The sequence below is a fragment of the Batrachochytrium dendrobatidis genome (genome assembly GCF_000203795.2).
Source record: "Batrachochytrium dendrobatidis JAM81 unplaced genomic scaffold BATDEscaffold_1, whole genome shotgun sequence".
NCBI classification, from domain to species: domain Eukaryota; kingdom Fungi; phylum Chytridiomycota; class Chytridiomycetes; order Rhizophydiales; genus Batrachochytrium; species Batrachochytrium dendrobatidis.
Window position 1 is genome coordinate 2652309 of NW_006281099.1, and position 13728 is coordinate 2666036.

The window sequence follows — 13728 nt, forward strand, 5'->3', positions numbered from 1 at the left end:
GTTTTTCCAAGTCAGATCTTGCTAGGCTTGTCGTCACTACTGCATTCTTGGGTGGAACGGGCAATGGTTTCAATCGTTCAGAAAATGGCGACGATGTAGATGTGCTTGATAACTTTGATGCTGAAAAAGGTCGTTTAAACCAAAGACCTGATAGTCGAGTCGTCACTTTTTGTCTAATATTAATGTTAGTGACTAGAAATAGCTTAATTTTTACTACAAATCGCCCAAATGTTTTCTGTTAACATTGAATTAAAATTCTCACGACACATACATATCATCTGTCACGGCATTAATCCCTGAAATAATGGCTGTTCCAGGTTGAAATAGGCTATTGGGTGGAGTAGCAGTTGGCGGACGCATAGCTTCTTGGTGTAAAATCTTGGTTTCATCTGCTGGCAATACAATTGTTTTCCCTGTAGATTGTATTGGTAAAGAGCAGCTGAGATTGAATATATTAAATGATACAGTTTAGAGTTGACAAATGTATGGATTTAAAATGATATAAATCTACTTACCTTTCTAGTAGATCCTCTGGAATATCAATTATAGTCAAATCCAAAGTCAAAATAAAGCTTACTGCTGCATCAATATTGACCATACAATAAGATTCTTGTCCACTGATGCGAGTTGGATTCCTATACTTGTGAGTAAATCTCAGACTAGCAATCAAATGCGTAGGATGGGTTCTATGCCACATATACAATACCACGCCATTAGTGTATGTGGAATGAATACCACAGTATATGGATTTAGTTTCGACTCACTGAACAATCAAATAGATGAGTAATCCCAGCAAAGTATCAGTGTTTGCACCACTTTCATCATTTCGAATCCTGCTATTTTCATCTGATTGTTTCAATTGATCTTTTGTAAATGTATTTATAAATTCTAAAAATCACAGTCAATCCTGTTAAATGCTGGCACGTTTTTTTAAAAGCAATTCTCAATTATTAGGCTTACCAACAAGATGACTGTGAACTTTGATCAGAGCCTCCATTTTTAATATGGGAGACAGTGCTCTCTCAAATCGAAGCAGCTCTGCATTGGATCATCAAATTTACAATTAGTCTTGAAATCGTCTGTATAGGTGAACAACATTGCAATGACTATAAGATTACCTAAACCAGCAGCACGCATTACTTTGGCAAATCCATGATGATCCTGATATAAATCCAAACCAAGATCTGACAGTCCAAACGATGATATTCCTAAAATAGACAGTCGAGATGCTAAAATGTAATCGTTGATCTGCTCTTCCATCAACGACACACCAAATACACTAGTTTCAAAAGCAATCGCATTAGATTATTGTCTTTTGTTGCTAGACTTTATCATGTATATGTTCAAATAAAATACTGTTTACAGAATAATTTGTGCAAACAAAACACTACCTTTCAAAACATTTACCAATAATATACGTCTCCATGCCATCCAAAATGGTCAAAATATAAGGCTCTCCTTGTGTTCGAATCAAGCGGGTTGAATGCAAGAACCCCTGCATTAATTCTAAAAAATCCACGATACGCTTGGAAAGTGCATCTGATCGATCAGAAGTGCGTATCAATGATGTTTTTGCTGAAACCTGTGCTGCCGGATAAGTTGAAAAGTGGATTTCAAGATCTGTTGTAAATCGATACACTTGATGCAGAATAATTGTACCTCGTTGATCAGCCATGAGCTCCATAAATTTGAGTAACGAAGGATCATTTTTCAAACTTGGAATGTCTAATTCTGAAAGTCTAATATCTGTTTTTCCAAACAGTGACGGTATAATATGAAGCGGGTTGATGTTGTCAAGAACATGACTTGGAAATGAAAACATGGTCGATCCAAACTTTCCCAAAGGCTCATCACCCGATTGCGAGGGTGAACCTATTGCTAATGGTGTATGATGTGGCTTTAAAGAATACGCTGAGCCAGATGTATTGGCTGGCGCGGGAAGAGCAACAGTTTCTTCGCCTGTTGAATTCCCTCCTGCTTTCGTCGTTAAAAAGTGGTAAGCTGGACCATGTGGATCATTTTTTGAATCATTATTAGTTTCTAAAGAATAGTCTGTCCATGCATCATGATGAAGGTCTTCCTCCATGATAGGACGTTGAATGAGCAATAGTTTGACGGAACCCATTTTCCCGTTAATCTCTAGTTTCCTTTCAATCATGTTTTCAAAATAAAGTTCGACTGATGGATACTGCGTAATGGATGGATCGTGCATATCAAACGAGTCCCAAAGCGTGCCTTTTTTAAATGCTCGAGTCTGATCTGCTTCTATTGTCCATTGTCGCACAAGTTCGTCTTCTGATGGAGTAGGACCGATAAGATAAAGTCGATTTCTGTGATTTATGCAGTTGATGGGAATTCAACATTGGCACTCAATCTTAGTGACGATGCATATCTAAACTGCCTGATTTGATCAAATCTTACCTTGACATGACGCCTCGCATGCCTGAAATGGATAGCAGTTGAAGAGGATTCGTCGAGTTTATCAAATACACATGCCTGCCAAAAAATTCGACAGCAACATCCTCAAGCTCAATCATTGTTTTTGATATTGGCAAAAGCAGAATAGCCTAAACCATGACGTCGCAAATCAGCACAGGCATTCACACACATGTCAGTTTTGATATACAGGACTGAGACTCGGCCATGTTATTACAGATTGGTTGGTGTATATCTAGTAGAAGCTAAACACACCTGATGAGAGACCAAGAGGTCACAAATGGCTGAACAATCGTTTCTTTCCAGGGCTTTAAATGCAACGTGGGATTCTAGCTCAGCAGAAACATCCAAGCTAAGAAACGACGATGACCTGCGAACGAGTCTAGGCAATTCCTTTTCTACTCCGGTTTGTATAGGTAATGCAACCAAGTTGGCAACTGGCAGTTCTTGATCCAAAGGATAGTTATCAGCAACTAAGCCACCATCTGGACGAGAGAAGGAATCACTTGGAAGAGTTGGCTCATTGGCCATAGTTGAAGCTGGGGTGTCTGGTCCAGACAGACTGTTTATCGATGGTGTGTGATTGGATTCCATGCTTAATAGTCAAAACCACCAAGCAAACGAAAGATTCAATAGTTTTGGCTAGACTAAAAGGGTTGATTAAAATGTCATGCATTCCCTGTTATTGATGATAGCATAATCCATGCGTCGGTTTATATTTATTGGAAATGATGAATCAAGCCTTTGTCGAATCCAAGTAGTTGCGTAGCTCCTGAATCTGCACAAGAACGGATTTACGGCTGGTACCGCCCAGAGCCGATCGCTGTTCAATACTACGCTCATTGTTCCAAACTTGAGCCACGTCCTCTTCAAATGCAGGATGCAAGGTTTTGAGTTGCATTAGAGTCAATGCACTCATCGTGGTGTTGTTCTCTTCGGCCATTCTTACTGCATGTCCAGCAACATGATGAGTCTCGCGGAATGGAACCTAATCAATGTATAAAGTCAGTAAAATACTTGTATGACCATTTAGGTTTAATGGATTTAGTCAGCCTGGTGTTGGCAAGTTACACGTCGAGTTCAATAACTTGCATTTTTTCGCACAAGGTATTCAGCAAGATCAGTAGCCAGCATATCGTTAGTCAAGCTATTTTCCATTCTTTCGGCGTTGATCTATTTGTATTAAAATAAATGGTAGTTTAAGCTACAATTCAGTAGTTCAATACATGGCATGATCTTACAGTCAGCGTGGAGAGGACACCCGTTGCAATTTGAATGCATCCACTGAGATTCTCTAATGCGTCAAACATGGGTTCTTTGTCTTCTTGCAGATCCTTGTTATAGGAACTAGGAAGACCCTTGTAGGTCATCATAAATCCAGACATGTCACCAAAGACTCGACCCGATTTGCCACGAATCAACTCAAGCGAGTCGGGATTCTTCTTTTGAGGCATCAGACTGCTTCCAGTCGAGTAGGCATCAGCAAGCTTCACAAATCCAAACTCACCCGAGCTGTATATAATGAGATCTTCTGACCAACGACTCAAGTGAATCATTGTCAGACTCGACCAAAACAGAAACTCGGCAACAAAGTCGCGATCACTCACGCCATAGAGACTGTTGGGCATTGGAGCGACAAACTTGAGGTCTGCAGCCAGTGCCATGCGATCAATGTTGAATGGGTTTCCAGCCAGTGCACCACTGCCCAGTGGCATTTGGTTAATACGAGGAATCAGCTGGACAAGACGTTGAGCATCTGCATGCCAAGTCCATGCATGCGATAGGATAAACTGTGCCCATCGAATGGGCTGAGCCTTTTGCAGATGAGTATATCCAGGCATGATTACATTGATTTCAGACTCGGCTCGATTGATAGCAACTCGAATTAGACTATGAAGATGCACCAGCAGTTGAGTAGCCTCGTCTCGAAGCCACATGCGCATATCGGTTGCAACTTGATCGTTGCGACTACGACCAGTATGCAGTTTTCCTGCAACCGATCCAACAATTTCTGCGAGTCGTCGCTCGTTGGCAGTATGAATGTCTTCATCCGAGTCGAGGATTTTGAATGATTTATTCTCCCATTCAACAGCAATCTGCTGTAGACCAGACTCGAGTGAAATGCATTCGTTCTCAGTCAAAAGGTTTTGACGACAGAGAGCTCGAGCATACGCCTGAGAACCTTGAATATCTACTCTCCAGAGTCTACGATCAAAGTGAATGGAGGCATTGAATGCCACCATTAATGGATCTGTTTCGCCAGTGAATCGTCCTAACAAATTCAAAGGATTGACTAAAGTGTTGAATGCATACAGTTATAGTAGACCAATTCTTACCTCCCCAAAGCTGAGCCATTATCAGTAAATGGGAAGAGATTTAAAAATAGAGATTTGATGAATGATCATCACATGATGGATTCATAAACTTGCTGGTTAGAAATGGAGATGAACAATTGTAATTTAATACGATCGAGTTCTTTGGTGATACTGCAGAATACTCTTAATCTAAACTGAACGATTCAATCATTTAGTTTAGATTCAATCAGTCTAGAAATTCAATGATTTGAGCTGTTACAACACATTCAATTCATTCTCATTTTACACCATCACTTGGATAAAATATACATTTTACTCATTACTGTGCATGTCTGTCTTTGATCTGACACACCAATGGCTAGTATTTGTAATATCACCATACGGCCAGCAATTGTAAGCAAGGCTTCTTGTGACCTATCTAAACCTCGTCTTGATGTCACTGACATGATAAATGGTTACACTTCTATAAAGGTTGCTAGATGGTGTTGTACCATGTTTTATTGCAGTGCTAGTGCTGTTGAATACTTTTTGGATACAAATATATGAACATGTTGGGTATCAACGACTTCCGGACTGCGCGGATGAATCCACAGCAGCCGCTTCCAGCCCTACCAGTAGTCCTACTACCCAAGATCAGCACATGGAGTATGCTGTCAAGTTTCAATACTCTATAGACAAGTCCGTTAAACGAACTGTGCTGTTCAAGGTTATACTGACTCTACTCATGTTGGCTCAGATTGTTCTTTCTGCCTTGATCTGCAATAATCAGTATACCATTTCAATGTCTTATAAACAAGTATTTGAGCTATTTCCAGGACATGCATTGCTGCTCATTACATGGACGTTGGGGTTGATTGTTCTCATTATTGGACTTGCTATTGATTACGAAACTCCAGCGTTGACGACTGTCTCGCAATCCTATGCAGGCCCAATCTTTCATGGTCTTCTTTGGCTTGGATTTGCTCGTCTAATATCTATACCTGCAGATATTCGATCTTTGTGGATCGTATGCGAAACTGCTCCAATTGGAGAGCCTTATTGCAGTAATAATAATATAGCCGCCATGGCTACTAGATATCTGTTTGTGCTCGGTATCTACTCTTGCTTGAAATTGCTGAGCAACGAGCATAGGTTTCGTGTATGGCTACTATCCAACGATAAATCTGTAAAAGAGTCGTGCGCTTCTATTTGGTCAATCATTACATTTTCTTGGATGGATGATTTGATTAGTCTTGGATATGACAAATCGTTGGATTCAGAGGATCTGAATAACATGATGCCTGATGACTTGGCAAAAAACATTCGTTCATCATACGAGGCTTGCCAAAATGAAAATTGCTCGCTTATTTGGAATCTTACAACATATGTCGGTACACTGCTGATCATACAAGCGATATTCGCTTTTTTTTCTGCAGTGTTTACTCTGGGAAGTCCATATTTCCTTCAACAAATTCTGATTTTTGTGGAAAATCCTGCTTCCATATCACATCCATCTGTTGCAGTCATGTATGCCTTTGCTATTTTCCTTTCTTCAATTTCACGCTCTATTTGCGATGGCCAAATGTATTTGATTGGTCGACGAATTGGACTCCGTGTTCGCTCTGTGATTGTCATGCTGATATATGAAAAAAGCTTAATTCCTGCCAGTCATCTTGATACTGTGCTTGACTTGTCTTTGGCCGATTCTAATGCCAGTTCAGGAAAAATTGTTAATTTGATGTCATCTGGTATGTTACACTTTTACATATTTAAAACCCCAACTGTATTGCTATCTAACAACTAACCGTTACTATTTAGATGCATTCAAGGTCCTCGATTTTGCATCCTATGTTATGTATCTGTGGATGACACCACTCGAGGCATTGATTTGTATTATTTTTCTAGTCTATATCGCTGGCCCAGCAGGACTAGCTGGGGTTGCTATGATGGTGATCATGATTCCTATTGGAGGCCAAATTGGACATTTGATTGCTCGATATCAGAAGCAATTAATGGAGGCTACCGATGGTCGTATCAATGCCATCAATGAGGTACTTGTTTTTGACATACTGTTTGGTATCAGATCTGCCAGATTTTCAATTCTACGGTGATGGCTTACTCTTAATCATGCATTCTTGTACTAATGCTTTTCATCCAACTTGTTTTTAATAACAGCTGTTGCATGGCATTCGGATTGTCAAATTTTTTGCATGGGAACCTCGGTTTGCAAAAAAGATTCGAGATTTGCGTGAAAATGAGCTCAAGGCACTTTGGTCATATATCTTCACGACGGCCCTTTCCCGAGTTATTTGGGCTGCTACACCCGTACTCGTTTCGTTCTGTACATTTACCATGATGACTTGGATTTTTGGTCAAAATCTAGATGCATCAACGGCATTTACAGCACTTGCACTGCTCAATTTGCTCCGTATGCCCCTTCAAGCCTTTCCTGATGCTATTGTCAAACTCATGGAGTCACTTGTTAGCATTCGCAGAATTGAGGATTATTTAGAAGAACCAAACATACACAACTCTGTGGATAGTTCTGCCGTATTTACCGACTCTGTTCAGTTTATAGGTAATGCCACGTTTTCGTGGTATGCCACACGAGATAATAATTCTAGACCAGCATCTCATCTCAAAAACTTGACACTTGGCTTTCCAAAAAATAAACTCAGCGTTGTTTATGGCCCAACAGGAGGTGGAAAAAGCAGTCTTCTTATGGCAATTCTAGGAGAAATGCATCTGAAACATGGCGGCGGTGTTCACTTGGGTGAGCTTCAAAAAGGAGATCAACACTTGCCAATTGCATTTGCTTCTCAGCAGTCTTGGCTTCAAAATGCAACGATTCGCGAAAATATTTGTTTTGGATCCGCTTTTGATCCTGTGAGGTATCAAGAAACACTGGCCGCGTGTGCTCTGACTAAAGACTTGGAAAATCTAGATGGTGGCGACATGACTGAAGTAGGTGAAAAGGGAGTAAATCTATCTGGCGGTCAAAAGGCTCGTATATCTCTTGCTCGAGCCGTGTATTCAAGATCGCCACTCGTTCTTATAGATGATCCTCTTTCTGCTGTGGATGCTCCAACTGCCAGGCATTTGTTTGAAAAATGCATTTGTGGGCCATTGCTGGCTGGACGCACTCGTATACTAGTAACTCACGCCAAAGCACTTTGTGCCCCCAAGGCCGATTTTGTCGTTAGACTATCTAAAGGAGTAGTTTTGCATTCCGCCGAGTCTCCCGTAAGACATGCAATTCCAGATGCATTGCTTGACGCTGATTTGACTCCTGACGACACTCCTATGGCAGGGGCTTCCAGCAAATCTGATGCATTCACCCTGATTAAAGGGAAAGGCACATCTTCCAAAGATTTGATTATTTCTTTGGAAGAAAACAGTATATCTACTTTGAATATCAAGCGAATCACAATTGAAGAAAAGCGATTAACTGGATCTGTGCCTTTTCGAGTATATATGGCATATATGCTGGCTGCTGGTGGATTTTTTTTCCTTGTAGCTGTACTTGCTGCCTATACTTCAGCTCAGGGTTTAGTTATTGGAAATGATATATGGCTTAAAACATGGGCAGACGCGTATCGACAAGTTCCATCTGTTTCCAATGTAGGAAATGTTTTTACATCTATTATGCAGCCCTTTAATAGTCGGCAAGTACATGAAACTCGACAACTCGATTTGGTGCTTCCTACCACTGGGTTCTTGATACAGAATAATGACTTGTTTCAGGAACAGATATGGGCAGCAGGGAATTCATCTACTACTGTATTAATGGCACCAAAGAAGGAAGTAAATCTAAGTTACTATATTGGAATCTATGCGTTTTTGGGATCACTGTCTATTTTTGCCGTGTTTATTCGTGTATGTGTTGTTGCTATAGGTTCACTCAACGCTTCGCGTACTATCCATAATAACTTGGTCGACAAGATTCTTCGTGCACCTGCACACTTTTTTGAAAAAACACCCATGGGACGTATTTTGAATCGCTTTTCCAAAGACATCAAAGACATTGATCAAGAAGTTGGAATTTTTATTGGAGATTTCCTTGGAAATTGTATTTCTGCTACTGGAATCCTATGTTTGATTCTGTATGCCACGCCTCAAGCCATTTTCAGTGTCATCCCTATTTCTGTCATTTATGTAGTTGTGGGTCGCAGTTACATTCGTAGTTCTCGTGAACTAAAGCGTCTGGACTCTATTACTCGATCTCCTATATTCTCTCACTTTGGAGAAACCATCAATGGTGCATCAACAATTCGAGCTTATTCTGCTCAAAATAGGTTTGTGGATCAGATCCACAAACGAATTGATCACAACAATATTGCCTTTTTCAATCTTTGGGCATTGAACCGCTGGCTTGGAATTCGTGTCGACTTTAGCGGTGCACTCATTTCCCTTGCATCGGCAATGGCTATTGTGACGATGGTATTGTTTAATGGAGGCATGAACGCTGGTCTTGCTGGATTGAGCATTAGTTACTCATTATCGTTTAGCCAATCTCTTCTTTGGCTGATTCGTATGCATGCGCTTATGGAAATGGAGATTAATGCAGTCGAGAGAGTGGATGAATATTTGCAAATCAAGGAAGAGGCACCTGCTACTATTCCTGCTACTTGTCCTATAGCTGATTGGCCGACTCATGGCAATATCAGTGTTGAGAATTTGACTTTGCGCTACTCTTCCAATTTAAATCCGGTGCTTTCAAATGTAACGTTTCAATGTCGTGCCGGAGAAAAAGTGGCCGTGGTTGGTCGCACAGGTGCTGGAAAAACTACTTTGTCTTTGGCCTTTTTTAGATTCCTCGAGTTTGAAGCCGGCCATATTCTAATTGACGGAGTGGATATCTCCACAATTGGAGTACACGACTTGCGATCTAGATTGACCATCATTCCACAAGATCCTGTTTTATTCTCAGGAACGTTGCGATCCAATTTGGATCCGTTTAACCAGCATACGGATGCAGAGATTTGGTCATGTCTTCGGCTATCGCATTTTCTTGACTCGATTCGCCAAAGTGCTCTTTCTCCAAACTCTTCATCGGGTAGTCTTCTCAAAGGAGTTGTCGAGTCTGAGCTTTTGTCTTCGACTTCCCTACCCTTGTCTGACACGACGCAAAATCTAGCCATTCCATCAACGTCTTTAATTTCTATCGACACACCAGTCAATGAAGGCGGCACGAATTTTTCACAAGGTCAACGTCAGCTTTTATGTCTATCACGAGCTCTCCTTCGTCGATCTCGCGTTATCCTCCTTGATGAAGCTACAGCAAGTGTCGACCACGACACTGACCTTCGTATCCAGCTTTCTATCCGCAGTGAATTCCGTAACGCCACATTGCTGTGTATTGCTCATCGTCTGCGTACAATCATTGACTATGACAAAGTTTTAGTTTTGGACAAGGGCAAAGTGGCACAGTTTGGCACTCCCAACGAGCTGTTGAGCATGGGAAAAGGCATATTTTACGATATGTGTGCAGAGACAGGTGAGCTAGATGAACTGAAAGAGTCTGCCAAAAGGCACGTCAAACTATGAAGGATTAAGACTTGAAATCGATTATGTAATCATGTTTACGACGTATTGACGTAAAATGCAATATTTTTAAATAAACTGATTAAATATCTCGAGTAAATATAATATTCATATAATACAATCGAATGATCCCTTTTTCCTTATTTAATATAGCTATACACTATACGATCACCAAGTCTGAACCTAGATTCAACTGTTTTGATGTTGTTAATTGAACTCGTGTTTGCGCTGTAACTCGAGAAACCAAGGATTGAAGTCTCAAAAATGCAACTGTAATGTAAGCGTTCGTTTTGAGTGTTCCATTTGCGTGACTACGGATGTAATTCTACAATGTAAGTTGTATGATACTGCCTATTTAAACTGGGAGGTTGGAAATTTAAAGAATGGTATATTTATTTGATTGTCAAGTGAATAAAAGATACAATAAAAATGACAAACGATAGCTTGTGTGCAATAGACTTTATTCCTCAAGATCATGCGTAGGGTTAAAGTATGCATGTTCCAAAGCAGTTTGGGAGCGAATACGATTATCTGCATTATAGACCAGCATTTTCTACGTTTTTTCAAAAGGATAGTTTAAAATAACAGATTGAGAGCGATTTAATATAAACATGGCATGCATGCAGATAGATAGTTTACCTCGAGCAGATTGAGACCAATCGGATCAAGCAAAACATAGTTTGAAAGGGGTGTTTTTTGTGAGTGATTTTGAAACGAGATAATGTCTGGTAACGACATGTTACGCACATCAGAGGCTTTAATTGGACCCAGTTTTCTAATTCGCCAAAATTTAAACCGTATTAGGAGTTTAACTGCAATTTATGAATTTCAAAATCATGTATTCTAACACATTATCAACCCTTTACCTTTGAATATCGTTTAAAACACTGATTTCGGTTTCTCCATCAAATAGCGGGCGGCCACGTACCAGCTCTAATTGCATGGTGAATATGATCAGTAATGGTACATCAAAATCTACTTATAAAATATTAGAAATAAATAGCAACACAACATGACTTGCCTGCAAAGATACAACCACAACTCCAGATATCTATGACAGCTCCATATTCTCTCACACCAAAAAAGATTTCAGGAGCACGATATAGCATGGTCACAGTCTAAAGATAATCATGTAAAAATCAAGCGCATTTGAAAAAGTTATGTTGGAGTCTATTTCAAATACACATCCAAAGCAAATTCCAAGTAGTATTCCATACGATCGCATACCTCGGGAGTGTAATGCCGTTTATCAGGGAACGAACGTACTCGAGCCAATCCAAAATCAGCAATTTTAAGTTTAAGCTTTGAAGACATATCACCCCGAACTGAATAATTTACAAGAATGTTACTTGGCTTTAAATCACGATGCATTAATCTGCGACCATGAGCAAACGCCAGACCAGCTAAAATCTGACTCATGCAATCTCGAACCGTTTCTCTTGGTAAGCCCAACTCAATTTTGTCATCCAAGGAAAGAAGCGATAGCTGCTGCTCAGAACTAAAGTCGTTTGTTTGTTCTAACATAGCTTTACATACATATGCCTTGATATGTTTTGCTAGGTCTGTTTCTGCATAATCCATTACAAGGTAGATAAATCTATGTGGAAGATCTTGAAAAACTTCATGAACTCTACGAGTTGCTCAATAAGAGTTGGTCAGTATTACGACTACACAAACCAAGACTTTATTAGTAAGCGGAGATCTAGCAAACAACTCAACTGGACAATGTTTTCCGCATTCATTCGACGATTGAAGCTATGAGGTTGAAATCTACGATGCAATTCATAATCCCTAATATTGTTTCTATTGAGAATACATGCCTCTCGTAGGGTTGTTGCACCAATGCCTTCCTCGTCCATAGGAGTCCGTTTGACTGCAACCAACTCTCCAGATTCAATGTGCGTTGCCTTGAACACCACTCCATAGACTCCTCTGCCAAGCTCCTTTCCCTTGCGATATTTGGCCCATACGCTCGGTAGTTCCAGCAAAGAATTGTGTGATTCTGGTTTGATGGGCGAGCAAGCGTTGAATCCAATCATTAACAGTTCAGATTAGACTGCAAGATTCAAGATATCGGAGTTTCTACCTGAGGACTGCCGTGATTTAATTCGGATGATTTCAACAAATACAGTTTAATATGCAGTCGCTTGTTGCTGATTATGGCTCATCTGATGAGGACAGTGAAGCCAGTAATACTTGCAAACTTACTTTGAAAACAGAGTCTTTTTCTAAACCACTTTCTGCAAAACATGAATCTGTTGCTCAGCCATCCAGGAAAAAAACTCGAGTTAAAGTGGATCATTCCTTCTTCTCAGTGCATTCTGGAGATGTCGAGTCCAGTAGTGATCAGGATAATCAGCATGACGACACATTAAACAGTCCATCCAATTTATCTCGAATGGATCCTAAACCGTCTGGACTCAAATCACTGTTTGCAATGCTTCCAGCTCCTAAGAAATCATCCATGACAAGCCCACACACTGTAGGATCAAATACTGCAAATAGTATGCCTTCTCCACGCATGCTTGGTCAAGCCTCTGGCGATGGACTGCAACCTGGGCTTATGATTTCTCAACCAATCTCTCGTATTTCAAAAATCACTTCTACTGCATCAAAAAACATGCCAGTTTCTCATACTAAAAGTAGTACTGCATCCAAATCTACTTTAGAAAAAGAAACCGAGGTAAAAGTAAAAAAACAAGCGGATGATATTGATCCAGATTGCTTCTTTAATCCAGGTGAGGTCGTATTGGTGTAGATGAATCGCTTGTGTTTATCTTGTAATGATGGCTTTGGTGTATTTAATCTACGAATTTCAAATTTTAGGTATCGAGGACAGCGATCGCTCTAGCAATGCAAATCTATCCACATTTGTAGCACCATTGGTTTCATCATCCATGAGTCTTAATTACACAGATTCGAGTGAATCTCCGGTGGTGGGTGATTATGAAGCATATGCAGCTCAGTTTAGTGGATATACATCTCAAAAACCAAATGTACTTCCACCCGAGGATATTCAAGATCAATCTCAAAACGTAGACAAAAATGGACTTCCCTTTGGTATAGATGAAAGTGTGGTAAGAGTACGAGTTCAAGTCATTGTAAACTATACTCATGATCAACATGGTTTAAATCTTGCTTGATTTGACATATCGATTAGCTTCTTAAATTAGGACATAGAGTGAAAAAGGATGGAGCAGTGGAGATTAAAGAGATTCATCATGCTGATCAGATGGGAAATATGCATGCTATGCATTTGGAACGAAATGCTAGTTTACAAGGATTACCAGAAAACGCTTCATTTTCGGTGAGTTGTCCATCTTGTTGCTACCATCGTATACTATCATTTTTATCCAGTTTTGAAATTATACTGTTGTATGCCAAATGTCTTTTCAAAATGTAAATAGTTCAACATTTGTAAAATGGTGCTGGAATCTAAATGGTGTGTGAATCA

The 13728-nt window shown here is 40.0% G+C and overlaps 6 protein-coding genes across 6 annotated transcripts; 2 read left to right on the top strand and 4 right to left on the bottom strand.

Moving 5' to 3' along the window:
* Positions 1-943: 943 nt before the first annotated feature.
* BATDEDRAFT_85372 (uncharacterized protein) lies at positions 944-2537 on the bottom strand (the record flags this gene model as incomplete). The annotated part of the gene is made up of 4 exons (XM_006676308.1): positions 944-1038; positions 1119-1279; positions 1392-2330; positions 2422-2537. The coding sequence occupies 4 exons, from the start codon at positions 2535-2537 to the stop codon at positions 944-946; spliced, it is 1311 nt and encodes a 436-aa protein (XP_006676371.1).
* Positions 2538-2561: 24 nt separating this feature from the next.
* BATDEDRAFT_34150 (argininosuccinate lyase ARG4) lies at positions 2562-4791 on the bottom strand (the record flags this gene model as incomplete). Its single annotated transcript, XM_006675702.1, has 4 exons — positions 2562-3424; positions 3541-3609; positions 3678-4729; positions 4773-4791. The coding sequence occupies 4 exons, from the start codon at positions 4789-4791 to the stop codon at positions 3173-3175; spliced, it is 1392 nt and encodes a 463-aa protein (XP_006675765.1). The 3' UTR covers positions 2562-3172.
* A 1140-nt stretch (positions 4792-5931) lies between these two features.
* Positions 5932-10262, top strand: BATDEDRAFT_68 (uncharacterized protein; the record flags this gene model as incomplete). Its single annotated transcript, XM_006674812.1, has 4 exons — positions 5932-6478; positions 6549-6787; positions 6906-8399; positions 8481-10262. Coding segments are annotated over 4 exons (4062 nt in total), but the record flags the coding sequence as incomplete, so codon positions are not given.
* A 472-nt stretch (positions 10263-10734) lies between these two features.
* On the bottom strand, positions 10735-11855 carry BATDEDRAFT_85369 (uncharacterized protein; the record flags this gene model as incomplete). Its single annotated transcript, XM_006676309.1, has 5 exons — positions 10735-10827; positions 10914-11049; positions 11141-11249; positions 11353-11392; positions 11502-11855. The coding sequence occupies 5 exons, from the start codon at positions 11853-11855 to the stop codon at positions 10735-10737; spliced, it is 732 nt and encodes a 243-aa protein (XP_006676372.1).
* Positions 11856-11941: 86 nt separating this feature from the next.
* Positions 11942-12313, bottom strand: BATDEDRAFT_85368 (uncharacterized protein; the record flags this gene model as incomplete). The annotated part of the gene is made up of 1 exon (XM_006676310.1): positions 11942-12313. One exon carries the CDS (start codon positions 12311-12313, stop codon positions 11942-11944), a length of 372 nt encoding a protein of 123 aa, XP_006676373.1.
* Positions 12314-12411: 98 nt separating this feature from the next.
* BATDEDRAFT_22031 (uncharacterized protein) lies at positions 12412-13417 on the top strand (the record flags this gene model as incomplete). The annotated part of the gene is made up of 2 exons (XM_006675384.1): positions 12412-13012; positions 13101-13417. The coding sequence occupies 2 exons, from the start codon at positions 12412-12414 to the stop codon at positions 13415-13417; spliced, it is 918 nt and encodes a 305-aa protein (XP_006675447.1).
* Positions 13418-13728: the final 311 nt, after the last annotated feature.